This window comes from Ctenopharyngodon idella, chromosome 12, assembly GCF_019924925.1.
Source record: "Ctenopharyngodon idella isolate HZGC_01 chromosome 12, HZGC01, whole genome shotgun sequence".
Lineage (NCBI taxonomy): Eukaryota > Metazoa > Chordata > Actinopteri > Cypriniformes > Xenocyprididae > Ctenopharyngodon > Ctenopharyngodon idella.
The window spans coordinates 18,445,675-18,468,497 of record NC_067231.1 but is presented as its reverse complement, the minus strand read 5'-3'; the positions used below and the strand labels follow the sequence as shown (position 1 = coordinate 18,468,497).

Sequence of the window (22,823 nt, the reverse complement as noted above, 5' to 3'; positions counted from 1 at the left end):
CATTCTTGTGATGTGCTTTTGTTCTTAATATTTTTACTCCTTGTTCCATATTAAAGAACTAGCATTGCACTAGAATTGTAGTCCATGTATGAATACAAATAGATTACATTTATTTTACCAAAAAAAAAAAGTCCAAAGTAGAAAAGCTCTTTATTTTTATTTTTACTGAAGCATACTGTGGTATGACAGGTTATTTCCTTTGAGTAATATATGCTGAATCGGTTAGTATATACTACCAACTACTGTCAACTAAACATTTTCAAATACAAATGCAGAGTCAAGAAGAAAACACATCTCAACATATAGAATAACTCCTAACAACCAGTAGATGGCTTTATCAAGATGCTGCTACAGCCTAAATTGTGAATGAAAAGAATTGTATTCAGTAATTTGTGCTGTTGAAATAGATCACAGTCTTTACATGATCAATGAAATAAACTGGAAAAGAAGTTTCGAAACTACAAATGTTTTTTATATGTACACCATTTGTGTAAATGTGGCTTATGCTTGAACAAATAAAAAAATTAGATTTAGATATGCCTAAACTCTTAGTGTACACTGATAATTTAATACAAAAAAGACTTATTCACAAAACATGCAAGACAAATTATTTGGTCTTTTTTTTTTTTTTTTTTTTTTTTAGTTCTACCATTTCTAGAAATGAACTAAAATCCAATTTTACTTAAAGAGATAGTTCACACTAAAATGAAAATTAAGTCACCTTTGGGTGGCCCTGTGCACTATGCCCTTCTTTCTTTTATGGACCACAAAAGGAGAATTTAAAAAAAAAATGTCCCGCCCGTGCTCATCCATATAGTGGCAGTGAACAGAGTAGTGGAACCATGACGTCACTTTGCTGGCCAATTGCCAGTTAGCAGCACGCTGGTTCCCTCGACAAAAACCCAATAGGATTTTCCCATAGGCTTTTGAATTGTTGCAAAAAAAAAGCTCTGTGATCAACAAAAGTTTATGATACTTAAACGTTTTGTCCATCAAGATAATTTTCACAGATGAACACAACTTTTATGAATTTTGAAGCCTAAATGCAGTTGCCAGAAGCAAAACGCTAAAGGTAGGCTATAAGCGAACTACACCATGTTTGCACAATTTCAATGTCACCAACACTAAGCTTTCGACAACTCTTTCAGTCTTTATCTAAAAACATTTCCCAGAAAGTCTGAATTAGACTAGTTTGTAAGAGCGCAGTTATAAGCATAACTAGCCCATAAAAGCAGACAGAGCTTACATGTTTGGTGTGATGACGTTTAATGTCACCGACAGCCTCTGTAGTCCAATTTAGCCACTTGTTAGCAACTTTTATTTTCAAGACGTAACAGCTTAAAAAAAATCATGGGTAGGTTAATACTGATGTATTTTATGTTGTAGAATAAAACGTGAAATTATCTCAAGATTGTGTTAACCACAGACCTTATTTCAGCCATTTAACCAAATACCCATTCAAAAAACCCATTGACTTTGGGACGATGGAACCGGAAGTGCTAAAATGCTAACTCGCTTCCAGGTTTTGGCCTACAAAAATGCGTCATAGTTCCACCACTCTATAGCGATGAGCACACTGCATAGCTGTGCACTGAAGACCAACGGCCAAGTTCAGGATTTTCATTAAATTTCATATCGTATACCCCCAGAACACTTGGAATATACAACAAGTTGCATGGCATCATTCTGTGATACTTTCGCATCTTTTTTAAAAAGCTTGATGCTGGTCGCTATTCACTGCCATTATATCGACGAGCACAAGCGGGACATTTTTTTTTTTTTACAAATTCTCCTTTTGCCATTAAAGCAGCACCAGGGTGAGTAATTTATGACTTCATTTTCATTTTAGGGTGAACTATCCCTTTAACTCTCGTTATAATCTACTCATTTACAATTTCTAAACAATGATGTGTTAAAGTGTTATAACCCTGGAAATTCTGTGATCTTCACAAAAAGCAAACCTAGAAGAGAAAACAAAAAACAACAAAAACAAAATTAACACCAGTTTGAACAATATACTAAGGCTGCATCTGAAATCGCATACTTCCTACTGTATAATAGGTGAAAAACAGTATGTGGCAAAAGAGGTATGTCCGAATTCATAGCACTCATAAAAGAGTACGCAAAAAGTACCCGGATGACCTACTACTTCCAGCGAGATTCTGAAGTGTGCATACAATGGACACATTACTATCCCATGAGGCCACGGGAGAGGAATTGTGAATGGCGGTGAAAAGATGCAACTAACGCTGGTAGGTCACGTGATAATGACAGCATGGTTAAGGTAGTATGCCCAGATTACATTTATACTACACACATTCATACTATATAGAACATACTTTTTTTTAGCAGCCGTGAAGTAATTACTTATTCAAAATAAGTATCTACTCAAGAGAGTATGCGATTTAAGATGCAGCCTCTGTGTGAATCTAAAATAATGCTGCCATATTTCTTTGTAGTTGCAATAATTTCCAGCAGGTGTCAGCATGGAGGAATTGGATTTAATGCTGAAGCAATTTTGAATACTTTTTAAACTTTAATACAGTGATAAAGTTCATTCACAGAAAGGACAATGGCTTTTGTAACTTTAACAATACGTTAATACACTTTACATTTATTTCCCACTCTCAGTTTAAGAGAGTCAGGGAGCTGTTCTTGTTTATGTCCCATGGTTAATGATCATTTAGAACGATTCTGTGAATGTAAGTACCTCATAGAATATAAGCAGGATGCAAAAACTCCTTGGGGACTATGCCGATAGCACCGTCTCGCTCCCCGACCCACCATCCATGGATGTTGTATTCCTAGTTTAGAAAAACAGAAATACAGACCATTATGTGAGGATTTTTAACCTCAGGTATAATTAATCACATTAGAAAGTGTAGTTTTTGTTTTAGAATTCAAAAACTGAACATTCATATATGTTCACTGTATATTCGTATTCAGTCTTGTCAGAAAAATCTGCTGAATGAAGAGGTGTTTACTCATTTGCACGTCTCAGCAGAGCCTTTAAACTGCATGTAAAAGAAAATGTCAAAATGTTTTTAATAGAACAAAATGACATGCACCTGCATACAGCCATTGAAATGCAAATATAAATGTTAATTTAAATCTTAAAACACCAATTTAGTCATTTCTATGGTAATTAAAGAAGTATGATGATTATGTTGTTAGAAGTTATAGGTAATAACTGCCGCCAGAGGTACTGACATTTAGGGGACTAGGAATTGGAGAAACAATGATTTAACATTGGTGCTTGGATGCGCAAATGTTTATATTTGGGTGCTGGAACTGCATGACAAGGTAGGCTATTTTATGTCTTGAGCGAAGCAGAAGAAATCCCTAATTCTTGTCATGAAGCTCCTTGTTTTCCCACTGTAACATTCTCTCAATTCAAAAAATCAGATACATATAAGAGCTATTCCAGACCAAAGCTCTTCAGAGTAAGAGTGGAGAGAGCCCCAGATCTGGCCTTTAATGAATGAAGACAGACTCAGGTGGACAGGGGGTTATAAATGAGGAGATTAAAGAACACAGAGATAGACTGATAGTGGAAGACTGAAGTGTTTTAAGAGCTTTAGTATTCTAGAAGCACACACTGTACATTTAGACATGATGAGCATGTCATCCATCCACTGCCTGCTGAGGAGAGTAGGAACTAATTACCTTCCTCTCTTTAAGCACACCCACAGTGCTCAGAGCCTAATGTAGTCCTCAGCCCATGCAGATGAGCTGCTTTAATGATGCTATACGGAATAAAATCCATCTGGACGGTGAGCTGAATGCCGTTGTGGCATCAACGCCTCGGTAACGGTACATCTGAGAACTTGAGCTCTTTGTTTGAGACGCATACAGCTATGCAGATGGGGATTGTTGGAGGTGTAGATTGATGCTCTTATACAACAGTTCAGTAAACAAGAAGTTAATACTGAGTAACTTACATTTTAGACTCAATATTGCCAGAAGGGGCCATTCACAATCACAGAGAGCGAGATTTGCATTTTAATGCGCTGCTTTTCCATTGTTTTTCTATGCAAACATGCACTAGATGGACATGTGTTGACTGTTCCGTTCTTGTCTCGCCACTTTTGCTGCATCCTGTGCATGTCGCTGTGTAATAAAAATGTGGAACTCTAGTTAAAAGTTTAGCTTTTAAAAAAGACGTTGCTGGACCTTGCAGTTTTTTTTTCAATGCACAAACACAAAACTCCCAGGTCATTCACGCAGAGCAACAGCGCTGTTCCTGAATGAATTGTTATTTGAATGAATCAGTTGAGTAAATGATTTTCGCTGTGATGGAGAGCTGATGATGCTTCTCCAATCCTCAAAACTGTGTCCTTATTTTTATTTAGATTATGCATGTTGTAATTATTTACTATATAGTGAAAATGGGTTTAGAGGGTAATTTTGAACAGATCAGTTGAGGAAATGATTCAATGAATCCCTTATAAAGAAATACTTGTTTCGTTCCAGAATGAGTCAGTGTTTCAGATAAATCGATTGAGTTAATGATTCAATGACTCATTTATTTGGACCATTCATTGATTCCTTTGCTGCCTTTGATATCCCACAATCCTGTGTGTTCCATTCCGTGAAAGTTAAGCTAAAGAAGAAAGATGGCGTCTGAAAGTTGCGGTTGTTGGTCAGTTTGTGTGTAAATGTATGTTTTTAACCAAAGATTTCTAGTGAGAAATTACTACTGTAATTATTAAATATTTGCTTAGTTTTCACCAAAGCTCTCTCTATTTTGCTGTAGGTCATTAAATCGTTATGCTGCCTCAGAAGTCTGTCTGAAATCAGTTTCAAAAGGGACCGTAGTGCGCAAACGCTGCCTACAAAGTCATTGCCTGATAAGGCAGCGAGGCAACAAGTCAGCTGCCTACGGTTTTTGGACAGCCACTGATTCATTCAGGAACAGACAGTTGCATATCGCCACCTACTGATGTAATGATGTAACCACACTAGTAATGCACAGACTGACAGTATTTCTGTATTTAAGCAAAGTGTTAAAACTTTGAAAAGTCCCAGTCCAGTTGAACTGTATATCAGCAATCTTGGAATAGCAATGAAAGTCGAGGACCAGAACAAACTGTTGTATAATACTCCTCGAAATCACAGGTGTGTCCATGGCTAATGAAGCCATTTAAAACACGCTGCACCTCCTCCCATCCAACACGCCTCCACGCTGCCCCGCCTTCCTCACCCCCACCCTCCCCAACATGGTGTAACTGTGGGTTCAAACAGAGTACACACGCAGTACAAGAAAGAGAGTCAATACATTCCAGTGCAGTCCGTCCCATTTCGATGACTCGTGTCCTTTTCATTCCTGCCTCATTTTTCTTGCCTCCCAGTATTAGCAATCTGCTTTTCGGCAATGCATCTGTCAGCTAGAGGCATTTGGGAGACATCCAATCTGCGCCTGACCGTATAGAGGGTTGTTATAGAGATTTACCCGAAAGAACTGCATGGGACTGGGATAATGGGTGGCTTTTCGGGAAGCTGCTCTGTAACAGGACAGGGTCAGGTGCGTCTCAGTTTGGTCTAGGTCTGGTGGGCAGCTGCTGAGAAAGTGAAGTGCGTCGTTGCGATGGCGCTGACCTCCGCATGACCTTCTCTGGAGGAAGGCGGAGTTGGCACAGGGAGCTATCAAGAGTGTGTGTTGCCATGACAACACCTGCAGTGTGCCACTGATATCATTTATTTTTCACTCAGGGGGGCGGCTGGCAATGTTATTCAGATGGGCCCATTGCTCTCCAGTGACCAGGGGACAGACTGACAGCTAATGATGCCTTAAAAAGGAGTGGCTTAACTTGAACAAAATCATGACAGGCTTAAAAGTGTCTCCTGTTTATATTAACGCAGCTTCCTTTTCTTCCTCTCCATTTTATAAATTGCCCTCCAAGATGACACGCTTTGCATCGCATTTCAGTCGTGTTTTAATCATTTCCCTTATTTGCAAAACTCTCCCTCGGTGCCCACACGCATTCATTTTTTTCTGTTACGAGAAGAAACGCACACACACACATGCACTGTGGAGGCAGGAGACATGGTAATAAGAATGAGACATGAGGCCTCTGCCCCTGGCCACCAGCTGACTGAGGTAGGCCTTGGGAGTGATGGAGCGCAGGAAGTCTCTCATTGCCCCGCCGCTGAACCCGGCGCTCGGGTGCTACAACCCCCTCCTCCACTTTTCCTCTCCTGCTTCTCTTTCCTTAACTCGCGTCGTAAAGCATCGGCTCCACACGCTCAGTGCTGCACAGGGACTCACTCATCCAGCCATCTTAAAAGACAAACACCAATACGTCACGTTGTTTGCTAGTCCTAAGCAGCAGACACGGCAGGTGGCGAACAGGTATTGATCTGCTGCTCGAGCAAAGACAGCCGTCGTTCAATTTATCTCAATCAGTGCATTTCATTTGCATGTAATTTTCATCTTAGATAGCCATTAAGAACTCGTAGTATTAATATTTGTATTGCGTAGTCAAATAAACCGGAGAGGAAACGCCACAGGCCTTATTTAATCCCAAATCCTCGGCGTTCGAAGGTGCAACATCGAGTAAAAATGTGGAAGACCAAATAATCTGCCGTTGTAAAAGTACACTTGGGGATTACTGATGGCACTTAAACTTAATAGGCATTTAAAGTGGATTGTGTATGCTGCTGAGAGCCTGTAATGATGGCTGTTTATGTGGCCTCCCATTTATAATAATTATGCAGAGTGTGAGGAGGGGCAGCCGCCGTGCAGTTCTGGACTATTGGCTTAGGCTGAATAATGACCTACTGTAGTTGACCGGGAGATGACCGTTGCCTTCTGCATGACCCCAGAACCCCAGACTCACCCCCTGATGCCTCTGCTGGTAAATAGAAAGCTCAATATGTCTATACAGCACCTCTGTGCCTATGTTGCCACAAAGAAGGCAGGCCCTTAGATGAGTGTGTGAGAATGAGTTTAAAAGGAGTGTCTATTTCCACTGGATTTTCCTTTTCTTTTATGGCACCTTTTTCTTTTCTTTAGGCATTTTGTAGGAGACTGACCCCCTGGGCGGGAGGCCAACTGGAGCCGTCATCTGTCTGAAGTTTATTAGGATGTGTCCCACAAGGGAGGAGATAACAGTCACAATCACCCAGTTTTGTCTGTGAGAACTGCGCATTCATATGCAAATTCACATTTATGTCTACCTGTAAAAACCTGCACAGTGAACCATGAGAGAAATACACGTTTATCAGATTAAATGGTAGTCTAAAAGCTGTTTGAACAGCTTAATAGCAGAAAAACATAAAATGCAAATATAAATATAAAATATAATTTAAAATAATACGTAAAAATATTCTACAAAAAGAGCAAGGTTTTCCACACAAACTATCAAGTATTTGTTTTAAAAACACTAGATGGGCCACCTAGCTTGAAAAGCCCTGCATATTTCAGCCAGAAGGTGGCAGTAGTGTCTACAGCCATACTGATGGAGTATCTAGATGTTAACAGTGGGTTGGCCCTTGTCTAGACTGGCATCCAAGATTCCTGGTTTACAGCCCCTAATGGTGAGAGTGTAAAGCACATTCTATAGAAAGGCCAGGGCGAAATGAAAGAAAGGGATATCAGTGGGCTTGCATGTTAAAAGGATCTTGGAGAAGTTTGCCTCCATTTTTAGTGCAATAAATCTCTTTGCTTCTCATTCCAGTATTTTAAGGGGATTCCACTGGGAATACTGGCATGTGTTGGGTCTGACCTTTGGGAGTCATGTACTTTGAATCTAGGGGCATAAATTAAGAGTTAGGAATGCAAAAGGATGGCATGGTTGAAGAAGAAAAAAGAATGGTTAAGAAAAAGTCTCCATGGGCCCCTTCAACTACATATGTAGGAAAAAAACGGAACACAGCAAACCATCTATAGCGCAAAGAGCGAGAGTTAATAAGACAAATTAAAGTATATGTGTTACATGGTAGCGAACATGCAATGTGATTAGAGCAGAAAGAAAAACACCCCCAAATATCCTTCTGTCCTGCTGCCGTGATCCTTCAGCCCTGAGGATTGAGTAGGCTGTACAAAGCTGGCAGATGGATGTTAGCGTTTGCCACTATTTCATGTTCAAGTGTTCTGATTGAGGAGCCATGCGGCATGAGAAGGAAGGCAATGGCGGCGGGGGAGGCTGATCTGAAGGAAACAGGGAGCTGTTAGTGCAACTATTGGAGTTGCACGCAAAATTAACTCTGGATTAATCACCAGCAGATTAAAACATTGGGTTTATTAGATGAATAACTCAGCAGTGTAGTCCAGAACGTAAAGATGTAGTTTACCAAAAAAAGGGGATATCTCCAAACCTGTATGGCTTTATTTCTTCTATGAAACACTAAAGAAGAAAATAATATCTTGGAAATAATATATTTATGCCTTAAAAGGTTAGTTCACCCAAAATTGAAATTTCTGTTAATTATTCACCCTCATGTCATTCCACACTTCTTCTGAACACAAATTAAGATATTTTTGATTAAATCCGAGAGGCATATGACTCGTCCATAGACAGCAATATAATCACCACTTTCAAGGTCAAGAAAGGTACTAAAGATGTCGTTAAAACAGTTGACATGACTACAGTTGTTCAACCTTAATTTTATGAAGTGACGAGAATACTTTTTCTGCGCAAAAACACAACAAAAATAACGACTTTATTCAACAATCTCTTCTCTTTCCTGTCATTATCCTTACGCAGTTGCCGCAGTAAGCACAGTGAAGGCTTCCATGTTTACGTCCGAATGCCGGCTCAGTATTGGCCACAGCTGCACATGTGAGCAGCACGACGCATGCGTGTGATGCTGACTCAGGAGCTGGCCAATAATGAGTCGGCATTCTGATGTAGAATCTGGAAGTGCTGGACGTAAAAAACATGAGAATGACACAGAAGAGAAGATATTGTTAAATAAAGTTGATATTTTTGTTTTGTTTTTGTGCACAAAAAGTATTCTCGTCGCTTCATAAAATTAAGGTTGAACCACTGCAGTCACATCGACTGTTTTAACGATGTCTTTAGTACCTTTCTGGACCTTGAAAGTGGTGATTATATTGCTCTCTATGAACGAGTCATATACCTCTAAGATTTCATCAAAAATATCTTAATTTGTGTTCCGAAGATGAATGAAGGTCTTACAGGTGTGGAACGACATGAGGGTGACAGAATTTTCATTTTTGGGTGAACTAACCCTTTAAAATAGCTTGAATGTAACTCTTCGCCCTTGCTTCATTTAGTATAGGAGGATACATAAATATGCAAATTAGTCCCTGCATCCACTCAATGACACCAGCTCGGACTACCTGATCCATTCGGTCACAATTGTACTAAACACTACACATTGCCAATGGAAAAATATTGGTTTAATTCAGGCATAAATATTTGAACCAGAAACTGATTCAGAAGAAGATGAAGAGGAGCAAATCAAACAGCAAATGTGTTGCTAATGTTACACAAACCATGTTCCCATCCGCCATCTCAAAGTCAGACAGCTGCCTTCTAAAAGTCAGCATCCTTAGAAATGCTTTGAACATCATAGAAAACCAATGGAGAACAGCCCCGCCCCACATGTTGAAGGGATTGGTCACATGTTTGTGATGGTAGGAAACGGTTTCAAATCGAGTTTTTGAGACTGTCTTTGGTACACTGCAGTTTTAAGAAAAAAATACTCAGCAATGGTGTTGTTGACTGATGAATTCGCACATGGTTTGTCTTAAAGCATATTAAAAACACCACATAGACATATAAACAACATGAAAAACTTGATTTTCTTCACAGTGGGTCTTTAAATTTTATTTCCATGCTTCCACCTGAGCATAAACAAAATACTCTACTAATAAGCCATTAACTATTTTCTGTAGGCGCTCTCCAAAATGCTCCCACATATTATAGATACGTGTAGTGATTTGTGTAGATGAGCCGAATAGCTGTTTATTCACTGTAAGTGGTGGATCAATAAAGACTGATGAGAGAGCTTTTTTTAATCTGTACGCTCTGCTTACACCAATGCTGTGACAGCGCTGTCGACCTCTTTGATTTGTGACTTCACAGCGGTCAATCATAGCGCTCCCTCAAAAACCTGTTGGTTAGAGGAATTGATTTAGCACCTTCCACGTCTTTATCACCTTGTAATTACGCTTGGTGTTGACACAAATATACTTGGCCTCCCCTCCACGCCTCTGTGCAGCAGAATTTATGCACTCAGGTTTTATGACCACTGCTTTATGAGTGGGACCGCCAGAGTTAGGCTTGAGTTCTAGCCAACGGCCTATATTTCATTCAGTAAGGTCAACGTTCCAGGGAATCACCCGTAAAACAAGAGCAGGAGCCCCACATTGTCTGAAATTATTCTGAGGATGCATCTGAAGAGGTCTAAGAGATTTGAGCGATACAAGTGCAGCTATTTCGAAAATACTGCCATCAATAAAAGCTATTTCAATTACATGTCAGTCACAGAGGGATTAAAAGTAAGAGCTGATAAATCTACTTGTCTGTATATAATAACAGCTTGATGACAAAATCAGAGTCATGCTCCAGCTATCTGAGATGGTTAGACTCATTGTTTACACAAATTAGAAATACGGCATGAGATAAAAATAAATGACCTGTGCACATCCTTACCATGTTTTGATAACCAACCATATCGGATGTTATATATTCTCACTTTTTTCTGAATAAAAGAATCAAACCTGTTTTAGCTGTCTTGTTATTTAATCTTGATTATAGGGTTCATTAGCTGTCATATCTGTACATTTCATTAGAGTTCATTAAATATTAAGTGTGTCAAACATGATAGTAGAATTCTTTGAAGGAATATTTCAACTAAAAATGAAAATTCTGTCAAGCCGTTCTAAACCTAGACTATACAACTTTCTTTTTTTCTGTGGAAAACAAAAGAAGGTATTTTGAAGAATGTTTGAGCTGTTTTTGTCCATGTAATGAAAGTCAGTACCCAGCAAGCAATAGCCGTCATTTCACGATCTAGGTTGACTATAATCCTGTTATAGTCTAACTTTAAGTAACCCACTTATAGTCAAAATAACCTTGAATTTGGTTACATGTCGTTTTTGCCAAAATAACTTGCGAGATGTATGATATTCCATCATGTAACCAAAGTCAACAGTAATTACAAGGTGTTTGGTTTCATTTGGTCTACTCAATTTTCACAGCCCAAATTACAGCCCAAATTTTGCCTTGTTTTAGCCTAGACACCAGGGCTATGTTTGGACGGCTATTATTAGACCTCTTTTAAACGCAAAATTGCTTACTGGGTACAGTTCAAAACAACACTGGACACCACTGACTTTCATTGTATGGCCTAAAAAACACTGAAACATTTTTTAATATCTTTTTTGTGTGTTGCAAAGAAGAAAGAAAATCACACAGGTTTGAAACAACAATGACAGAGTTTTATTTTAAGTGAACTGTCTCTTTAAAGTATTAGTCCACTTTCAAATGAAAAATTACCACAAGATTTACTCACCCTCAAGCCATCCTAAGTGTATATGACTTTCTTCTTTGTGATGAACACAATCAGGGTTATATTAATAAATATCCTGACGCATCTAAACTTTATAATGGCAGTGAACGGGACCAATGAGTATGAAGCTCAAGAAAGTGCATCCATCCATCATAAACGTACTCCACACGGCTCCAGGGGTTAATAAAGGCCTTCTGAAGCGAAGCGATGCATTTGTGTAAGAAAAATATCTATATTTAACAAGTTAAAAAGTAAAATATGTAGCTTCCGCCAGACCACTTTCTGTATTCAACTTACATAAGAGCATAACTGATGTCACGTTTTTTTCGTAATTTGAATAGGGAAGGTGTAAGATGTAGTGTAAGCGTTTCGAACTGCCAGAGGCATTACACTTTCTTCGTAAGTTGAATATGGAAGGCAGTCTGGCAGAAACTAGATATTTCATAACTTGTTACATATGGATATTTTTCTTACACAAACGCATCACATCGCTTCACTTCAGAAGGCCTTTATTAACCCCCCGGAGCCGTGTAGAGTATGTTCATGATGGATGGATGCACTTTCTTGAGCTTCATACTTGGTCCCGTTCACTGCCATTATAAAGCTTGGATGCGTCAGGATATTTATTAATATAACTCTGATTGTGTTCATCAGAAAGAAGAAAGTCATTACACCTAGAATGGCTTGAGGGTGAGTAAAGCTTGGGGTCATTTTCATTTGAAAGTGAACTAACCCTTTAAGATAACATTGAGCTCAGTTAAAGGCAAAATTAAAACATATTGATTCTATCAGTGGTGTATCTTTAAGAAACAGCTACACTATGCGTTCCTGCTAACATCCCATTTGTAAAACACAAAAATATATAGATTAAAGCGAATGTATCAAATAAAGTGGTTTGCTTGGCCGATCACTCAATGCTCCAAGACTCAACTACAGTGATGAATCAACAGCCTATTATTGAGAATGTGCCTGTGTGGCCACAGTATTGCAGTGGTCTACAGACCACAGATGTACAACAGTTTTCTGTTAAGTCAATATGACATGCTACAAAACAGGTTCAATTTGTTGCCTGCAAATCTCTTGGATATCTGTATGGATAATCTTATGTAAAATGTAACTGCTTTGTTAGAAATCTGATATGCAATTCATTCTTTAAAACTGTGTGATTTATCAACAGAAATAAAAATGTACAAATCTTGATGCATTATATTTTGTCAGAGGTTTTCTTTGTAAAATGCTACAATAAGAATGCACTGACTGAGTGAAGACCATCCCAGCTTTGTCATTTAGAATACAGTAAATGAATAGCTGCTAAGAGAAAGTCAGTGAGTATTGACCGATATGACTCATCTTATGGCCAGCTGCGTATTATTCATCATTAGTGAGGAGATGGATAGAGCGAGATAAGGAAAAGAAAATCAAAAAACATGCAGAACGCTTTAACCAACAAATCAGCCAAGGACACAACCAACAGCGCTGAACTAAAAGTCTGACCTTGTGTGTGTGAATTTATGTGAGAGATGGAGGGAGCAAACACAGACCTTGCTGAGGATGTAGATGAGATCTCCTCTCTGGAAGGCCAATTCATCGGGTCCGTCCGCTTCACAGTCCCACAAGCCTTGGTAATAATTTGCATAATCTGAAGACCCTTTATTTTAAAAAACAGAGATTTAAAAAAATAAAAAATAAAGTCAATTTACAGCATCCCTCCACCAATGCGCACACAAAGTACTCACCAGCTTTTTCAGTGAACTCTTCAGCGTTGTCAGAAATTTCATCATCTGAAAAATACAGAGGGTCAAAGGTTATAGAAATATAAAACAAGAACCCTTTCAAAGGTACACCTTTGTACATAAAGAGTCCCCAAAAGTACATACAGGTACCAAAAGTGTATATATTAATACCTAAATATTACCTTTTTAAAGGGTACAGTCCCAGTGACATCTTTTGTACCATTTTTCTGAGAGTGTTGCAGCTAATACACTTCTTATCTCATCTTATGTTATATATTTCTCGCAGATATAACTTCTGGATCAACTTTGTGTACCTCTGAACTCTTTTATAAGTATATTAAACAATATCTGTGGTGCTGGTAGAATAGCCAGCTTCCGTTTGATTTATAGGGGAGGTGCCAGGCCTGGGTTAGATGGCTAGTGTGTTTCAGGCAGACAGGCATTGATTCTGGGCGTGGCACCTCTAGGTCTATGAGGTGACAGTGATAGCCCAGCTTTCTGTCTCCCACATCCATCCTCACGCTGTCAGCCTGCCGATAAAACCACCGTCCAGCAACCCTATACTTCCCACAGCACGAGCTTGCCCTGAGCTTCCAGGAACAGCATGAGGAAAAAACCTGTAAAGCTAAAGTAGCCCTTGACCATATGCACGTGTGCATATGGTAAAATATGTCTAAAATATGTGTTGGAATCTGTTGCATATGCCTTTATTGAAAAAGAATTGAGATGAAAATCATCTCAATATCAAAACTGTCAAAGTGTAAATTGATGTGTGCATTCTGAATCCTAAAAATTTCCAGTAAAAATAAAATTTTCAGATAATTTCCAAGATAGTGTTGGGGAGCATTAACAAGGGATATCCCTTGTTAATGCTCCCCAACACTATCTTGGAAATATATATATATCCCTTATCATATATATATGATTTTCATCTCCATTCTTTTGATGATTATATATATATATATATATACACACACGTGTATGTATGTGTATATATAAATACATACATATACACACATATACATGTATGCATATACTGTATATACACACACACACACACACACACACATATATATAATGTATAAATATAATAATATACACATATATTATATAAACACAAACTATATATATATATATATATATATCCCTCATTAACACTTGAAGCCATTACTAATGTCACATGATCCTTCAGAAATCATTATAATATGCTGATTTAGTGCTCAAGAAACATTTCTTATAATTATCAATGCTGAAAACAGTTGTGCTGCTTAAATGTATCCGTGCTGAATAAATATATACATTTCTTGATCGTACAACCTTTTGAATGATACACGATCGCATATACATGATTTCTTTAATGAGGTTAGTTAATATATGAGCACAGTTAATATCAGCACTTTTTAGACAATGCCATAAAAGGACTGCTCAGCACTTTTCCAAACTGAAAATCTGAGAGGCGCAAGAAGATGAGAGAGAGATGAATGAAGGACAGAAAAGTGAGAGAGGTGGTCACTCGATCCGCCATCTGTGGCCAGCTCAGCTGCCCAGCACACATGGCAAAGTAAGGTGAAAATGACAGCACTCCAGAGTGATGTATTTCTCCTCAGAGGTCTCATTAGGTCCTCTGAGGGTCCTGCTATCACTTTGGGTGACCAGATCTTGATGAATTTGCTCTTATTGATGGTGTTCAACATTGTAGAGTTGATGGTTATGCTTTGCTCCAGTAAAAACCCATCAAAAACTGATGAAAGTATTTTAAGCTAGTGATCAAGGCAATCAAATGCACATCGGGATAAAAAAAATGTCAATTGGCCATTTAAACAAAGGAGGGTAACCCTTTTTTGTTTAAATGGCCAATTAACGTTTCTTTTCTATACCTGGAAGCTCTTCATAAATGTCCTCTTCTTCATCTTCATCGTCCTCCTGAGTCCCTGCTTGGTCCTTCCATTCCTCGCGGCTGCTTCGAGGGGTTTGTGCCAGACTTGGGGTTATAACCGGTGCAGACGCTGGCCCAGGACGTGGTGGTGGTGGTGTGGTAGCTCGTTCAATGTCATCATAAGTCTCTTCCTCTTCTTCCACCTCCTCTTCCTCATCATCATCAAAGGGGATGAAGTTAGAGCTCAGATCTTATAGAGAAGTCAAAAAAGCAATCATTAACACCTAAATAATGAAAACGGCAGCAGACAAATAACCAATCTACATATAGTGAGGCCCCAAAAGTCTGAGACCAATAGTGAAAAGGCTTATATTTAATGCTTTTCTATTACAAAATACATTTAATTTGAGTGAAAATCTGAACTTCACAAATAACAAGAATTTCAGATGTACTTTGTTTTTTTTGTTTTTTCTTGGTTTGTCACCGTTTTGCTTAAATGACAGTGGCACTCTAGCTGCATTAACTCTACAAGTTGGTTCTCAACATGATTTAAGAATATTCAATGTCACAAATTTGCTTTTTCAATGAGTGACATTCAAATAGGGCGGAAAATTAAATATTTTAATTAGTTAAACATTCTTTTTTTTTGTTCCCAGGTTTAAATTCAACTTTATATGATTTTCAGCATTTTTGGACCCCACTGAAGCTTTAGAGAATTTATTAAAAAAATAAAATAAATAATAATAATATCAGAAATGTACAGTAACTGCACAGAAATCTGTTAAAAAAAGCCAAATTTGACATTTATAACTGCTCTAATACTGAATGATGCTTGTGCCATTTGGCTGTATCTACATGTGCGAAGGGGGATGGGAAGGAAGAAAACTATCTCAGGAGTGTCTATTACTTCCCGCAAATCAGAGGGCCGCATTGAGCCCATTTTAGAGTGGCGAGGGTGCCTCAGATCTGTCTCAGATGAAGTGAGGGCCTGATTGCAGGTGACTGAGCTCTGTAACACAGGCTATCGTATCCTCACTGCCTGGATGCCAAGCAGGACCAGATCGATGCCCCTAAAGGATGACCGGGCAAATCCCAATCAATTTCCTGTAAAGAGCGCTGCGCTACGGGGAAGAGGAGGCAGCCTGAGGCACGTTGGACTCAGAAGCTCAGTGACGTGCTGCATGAGGAGGTCTAGAGCCTATCTTATTGGCTGAGCCAGAAGGAAAGTTATTGGTATGCCTCTTTTTATAAAACTGCCCTTTTCACATCAATATGATCACCGTGGTGCTTGGCTCAAGTCAGATGCATTCAGCATAATATAAAATATGTTATGTATTCCAATAAAACTGTATTTCATATCTCACATACCCTTAAGGACAAAATTGATCTGGTCCACCCATTCTCTTGCCTCACGGGGACTGCTGGCAGTGAACTGCAGAGAGAAACTATCATTGTTGATTTGAGGGCTATTCTCATTCTTCATTGTAATGGTAGCAAGATAACTGAACACAGCTACAGTAATGAGCAATGTGGCTGCGTTTTTGTGTGTGTTGAACCTGGTAAGAACGTCTTCCAGGAGCACTCATCTCGAAGCATGAATTCTTCTTGGAGTCCTTGCGTAAGCTGGGGACCATCTCTGCACTGTAGCCGTTGATATAAAACGAGCCTTTCTGCTGCTTGTCTGAATTTAGAAGACAACATCCAAAGTTTCTCAATATCTCTGTCTTTGATGTTTATGAAAATACTTGTATACCTCATTCAACGAGACAGGACACACCTTTCTCACTCCCGAAGTAATAAAATATGGTGTTGTTCAGAACGCACCATCGCTTTTGCCATTCCATGCTGAAGAAACTGTGATCTGAAAAAAGAAAAAGATTAGAAATGCTTGTGAACCTTATGTGACTTATGATGCTCGTGATTTCTAAGATTCCTACCACGTCTTTTCTTCTCCAGGTAGCCTTGCTTTAGAATGTTACTCAGGTCCTGTGCAGCCACCATAGGGATCTCTTCAAAAACTGTCAATCAGAAATCAAACGAAATGTTGTGTTGTGAAATAATGTGGTAATGTGACACATAAGAAGTAAGAAAATGAGTGAGTAACACACATATTCAAGCCCATAAGGCCCACATTTTTATACACTTTATAAGCCTCTTATGTTCACCAAGGCTGTATTTATTTTATCAAAAAAACAGTACAAATGTAATATTGTAAAATGTTGTAACAATTTAAATAACTGTTTTCTATTTTAATATTATATTTAAAATATAATGTATTCCTGTGATGGCAGAAATCATTCTAACATGCTGATTTGCTGATTTTTTTAATCATAAAAGGAACAAAGAACAGCATTTATTAGAAATATAATTTATAGTATTTTTGATCATGTTTTAATCATTGTGCTCTTGCTGAATAAAATAATTAATTTCTCTCAAAAAAAATAAAATAATTGACTGACCCCAAAATTGTAAATGGCAGTGTCAATGGTATGTGTGTGTGTGTGTGTGTGTGTGTGTGTGTGTGTGTGTGTGTGTGTGTGTGTGTGTGTGTGTGTGTGTGTAAATAAATATATTTACACAAACACACATAGTAAAAAAAAAAAAAAAAAAATCTATTTCAGATAAATGCTGTTATTTTGAACTTTCTATTCATCAAAGAATCCTGAGAAAAAAAACTGTACACAAATGTTTTTAACATTGATAATAATAATAAATGTTTCCTGAGCAGCAAATCAGCATATTAGAATTATTTCTGAAGGATCATGTGACACTGAAGACTGGAGTAATGATGCTGAAAATTCAGCTTTGCCATCACATGAATAAATTACATTTTAAAATATATTCAAATAGAAAACAGCTATTTTTAATTGTAATAATATTTCATAATATTACTTTTTTTTGTGTTTTTAATTAAATAAATACAGCCTTGGTCATCATAAAAGACTTCTTTTAAAAACATAAAATCTTACCGATCCCAAACTTATGAATGGCAGTGCATATATGATAAATGTATATATCCTAAATTTATCTTTTACCATTATCTTACAGCGTAAGGCCCTCTGTGGTAGAACTAGCATGGGTAAGAGAGACCCACTCATAAAAAATTGTCTCAGCACTAATATGATGACAACTGTAATAGGAATATATCAAAATGTGGTGCAGGGCTTGCTGCACTTAAATCTGCACCCACGCACCTATTTTTAGCATGTTTTCTAGGGCATATGAGAGTGGCAGCACAGGCGAACAATTTGCTGCAAAAAGAGAAACGAGACACAAATCCTCACCCTCGCGATCCAGCTTTCATCAGCTTCAAACCTCAAGAGAGCGTAGGCGACAGGTGGGCCTCTGGGCACGCTACCAGACTTATTTAAAACTCATTTAGACATGAGCAGATGCTTCCTTGCCTGCATGCTGATGTTGAAGTAATCTCTGTGGTATCTGTTCTCTTTGAGCTAAGGCTGCCATTGTATGCATAAAACAGACAATGTTATGTAGTCTTAACCGTCTTAAGAGGGCTGTCTAAGACTTGTCATTGGAAAAAAATGTTAAAAGAACAACGCTGAGTGCAACTGGGATGTGAGCGGTGAATATAACAGCTTGGAGAATCTAATGCCCCTATAAATAAGACTCAGCTCATCAAACGCACCCAGTCTGCGTGACATCACCACCGAGCTCTGTAGCCTGCCATGTTATGTGTCCAGTTTATCAGACAGATGACCATCTCAGAGAGGAGCCCTTTGACCCTCACTCACATTCACGAACACACATGAACCTTTTCCGTACACACGGTCACATCTACGTTGTCATAAATACAACTGAACTACACACTGTTTGTCAAGGGTAAGTTGATGTATCATCGAAAAAAAACGAGGCCTCAGTCCAGCCACTTCTCTGTTAATTTTTCTCCCTGTACGCTTTCGTCCTGACACCTTTTACTCCCCTCATCCATCCACATCCCCCTCTGTTCATTTATCTAAAAGGTCAAGCCCCGGTAATAGTTCAGAAGAAACAGAATAAACAGAAGAAATGTGAGAATGGCGTACAATTAACAGTCTCTCTAATCTTCGCACACCTACTGACAACCTTCTTCCTCAGGCCTCGCTGTCTGACCCCATGGTGCTTTCAGAGACTTAAGCAACAGTAAAATGAATGACTGAACACAAATTCGCCATTCTTCACAACCTACGACCTGCCTTTCCGAGGAAACTAAACAGTGGGCGTGTATCTGGCCAGTCACTATATTCGTGATTCTTCCACAGGGTAGCAGTGTAGCCAAACATTTCACCTTCAGAAAAAATGGCATGTTTTTCCATTCTGAACTGTCTCCAAGGAAACCCAAGATTCTGATTGGACGAACAGATGCAACATTCAACTTCAGTCATTTCTTTCAAACCAATCAGAGCTTGATATTTTTAAAGCCACAGAGGACAAAAAGCAGCCAAAAAGGCAGGAAAAAAATCAAGAGGCCGAACCATATTATATTTCTGCCTGTTTCTTACATTCGGTCGGTTTCCTTTGATTCTACGTGTTTTTATAAACCTGCACGTTCGAAACCATCATAAACACAATCAATTACCTCTGTAGAACTATTAAAGCATCATAAAAAATGCACGTGGAACCGGTCTTGAGGATTTTCATTTCGGCTATAAATTGCATTTTTAATTATTCAGAGCAGTGAGGTTTCTTAACTCTCGCCCCCTGCATTCTCCCTCCTTAATTAGCATAAGGCCAATCATTTCCATTTAAATGTGCTGTGGATGTTTATGAATATTTCAGAGTGTTACATCACCATCATTCTCAGAGGCTTTGTGCCTTTTCCGACTTGTTTTCTCATGTTGTTTGGTGCCAACATCAATTATTCTAAAGTATTCAGTGATAAAAATAGAGCATCAAATTGTATCAAAAAAAGAAAAACATAAATCAGACTACTTGTATATTTAGTTTTCGTTAAGCAGACGTCCAATTCCAAGCTTGATTTTGTCAGTAACTCATCACAAGAGCCACACAAAAACGAAGAGATGTGGGGAGAGGAGAAAGGGAGCGACGCAAAGCTAATGACTTTCCTCTAGGCGCTCTCCGCGGCTGCTAGACGCTTTGTGGTGATGCATGACGTGGCCTCTGCAATGTGGCAGGGCGAGATTGGTGGAGTGAGGCATTGAGCGTGCCACGCAGAGGGACGTTCATCAGTGCCATGGCAGCAGGAGAGCGGGGACTGATGCCACGAGAACAGCTCGGCGGGATACCGGAGAACCAAGAGATGGCCGGCCCAGCCTCCCTCCCCCTCCTTCTGCACCATGGAGGTATAGGCACAGCTCCAGGTCACACTACTCCTATCACTCCACAGCACACTGCCTGCCACCACCAATGTGCTACAGTGTTTACTCCTCGCGGACTCATTCTGCTGAGAACCCTTCTGTAAAAATGACATCAAAAATGGATTTTACAGCACGAGCAGCAGGTCTCAAATGAGTGGCAAACAAACAACCTCATATACTATTTAATTAATTACCATTCGTCATAAGCTCATATCAGGTATTCATATTGGATAATAAAGCTGGGCTCTGTGCGCATTTAACATCCTCACCAACATGCATGATATTGTGCTCACAGGTGATGTTATGAGCACAGCAGGTGATCCAGCTATAAAAATATGATTAATGTTTTAATGATCCAAGGAATTTAATGTAAAACACCATTAAATAGCATCAGTTGAGTGACTAGGAGTCAATGACGGGACACAGTCAGTAGTGACAGGTTTGTCAAAGACATAAATGAGGCAAAATGTAGTTTCATTTACACATTTAAGATTGTTTTCAATCTTTTTATAATGCCTGCTCTAGTGAAAAATAAATATACCAAAATGTATTTATTTTGTGCTAAGTATGCTACAAATACATTTACATATTTATGTACTTAATATAAATACCCAATTGTACTTTTGGTATACTAAATTGATATACTTAAAGTCTGCTAAATTGGAATTTCGTACTTAATGCACTTTAGTTATACGGAAGTAGTGCTGAGGTCCAACTAAAGATATACTTAAGTATATATGATTGTGCTAAAATGGAACTATTGCAAGTATACTTTAGGTACACTTTAAATATCTTGCATTTAAAGACTAATATAATACAGTGATCATCCTATACTAATAGAGATATTAAAACACATTTTAGGCCTAATATTAAGAAATGTGCATTGTGCAATAAAGAAGTACTCCAAATAAAGTTTAATTATAATATTTATATCAGTAAGTCTCAAGCGATATGTCAGTAAATATGTTAATGGATTTCTAGTATACTTAGTATGAAATAAACGTATTTTAAATACATTTTGTATGAAATATGGTATCTTTTTGCAAGATAGTGTGCATAATTTTCTCTTCTCTGTTTACGACATTTGACATGATCAAAATGCACATAATTGATCAAATTATTAAATATCTTGGGAAGATTAAATTACTACATTACAGGTTTACCTTGACATTTCCAAATGCAACCATCGACACAATACAGTGATTTACTGTAGATTCAGTGGACACAAAAGTCAAGACTACTAACATATTTACACTATTGATTATAGAAGTCCATGAAGGATTACTAACCAATCATATGATCGCATTTGCATACTGAAGCATCCTGTTATACTGCATCAAATTCTCTGGTCGATAATGATTATGAATATTAAAATTATATTCTATTTTGTCTAAATAAATTAAAGATGAAACATTAAAAATGAATTTGAATTAATCATTTTAAACACTACAACCGAATTTAGTCATCAAAACATTATAATGTACAGTATGAAAATGGAATTTTGCGATTTGCTAAAGATGACATTTAACAGTTTTATGAAATTATTAGCATGATTAACTTTAAGTGAATGTAAGATGACGGCAAAGGATACTGTAAAATGGTGGAAATGAGCATGCACTATTAAATATCAATATTGATAAATGAAAAAAAAAATCTAATATCAACCAATCACTATATATAATGTGCCAAAAATACATGCCTACATATACAGTATAAACAGTGCACGAAATCTGCATCATATCGCTGCCCTATCCTGTTTGCACGGGACGCACGGGCCTGCGGCTGACCTCGGCGTGAACCTCAGAGATGAGGTGAAACAGAAGGCACGAGGGTCCCTGGGGGGCTGAGAAGAGAGGCAGGGGAGGAATGCTGATCAGGGAGAGATGGAGAGACCGGAATTACTGCGCTCTCCTGTACAGCACTTGATTAGAAAAAAGGAGAACTCCGAGCATCCTTAACCCCCCTGTACCGCACACCAATACTCAAACTGCAAACAGAGAACAGCAAATTGACACATTTTTCCTCATTAAAGGCAAAGGCAGTGGCCTCTGTGCGATGCCTGCGCATAGCAAACATTAGGAGGGTGAGAAAAAAAGAAGGAAAAGCATTAGGGAGGGGGAGTGAAAGACTGAGAGAGAGAGAGATCCCTAGGTGAATGGCTCAATTGAACATCACCTCTCTAAATTGTCCTTAACAAGAACTGATTCGATTTGAATGAAAAGGATCTGTTATTCACAACATGAGACCTGAAATCATGCAGCCCCTGAACAGTTTTGCAGTATTACTTATTATTTACAAGATTCCAGGACGGACCTTTAGCCGGCCTCTGTTTAACGGCGCAATTGTGGGCTTCACACATGATGTGGGAAACCATTTAACATGCTTTAGTGCCACAACATTGTTCCTTTACTGACG

The 22,823-nt window shown here is 38.4% G+C and overlaps 1 protein-coding gene across 1 annotated transcript in view; it reads right to left on the bottom strand.

Annotated features, from left to right (window-relative positions):
- Positions 1 to 133: 133 nt before the first annotated feature.
- Positions 134 to 22,823, bottom strand: part of skap1 (src kinase associated phosphoprotein 1) — a 33,490-nt gene continuing 10,800 nt past the window's right edge. The window contains exons 5-13 of the mRNA XM_051913602.1: positions 17,031 to 17,111; positions 16,871 to 16,954; positions 16,650 to 16,774; positions 16,462 to 16,525; positions 15,095 to 15,343; positions 13,221 to 13,265; positions 13,026 to 13,132; positions 2,711 to 2,804; positions 134 to 1,961 (exon numbers count right to left, since the gene is read on the bottom strand). Of these exons, the coding sequence (XP_051769562.1) occupies positions 2,712 to 2,804; positions 13,026 to 13,132; positions 13,221 to 13,265; positions 15,095 to 15,343; positions 16,462 to 16,525; positions 16,650 to 16,774; positions 16,871 to 16,954; positions 17,031 to 17,111 (848 nt within the window). The 3' untranslated portion in view covers positions 134 to 1,961; position 2,711. The remainder of the gene's footprint in view (positions 1,962 to 2,710; positions 2,805 to 13,025; positions 13,133 to 13,220; positions 13,266 to 15,094; positions 15,344 to 16,461; positions 16,526 to 16,649; positions 16,775 to 16,870; positions 16,955 to 17,030; positions 17,112 to 22,823) is intronic.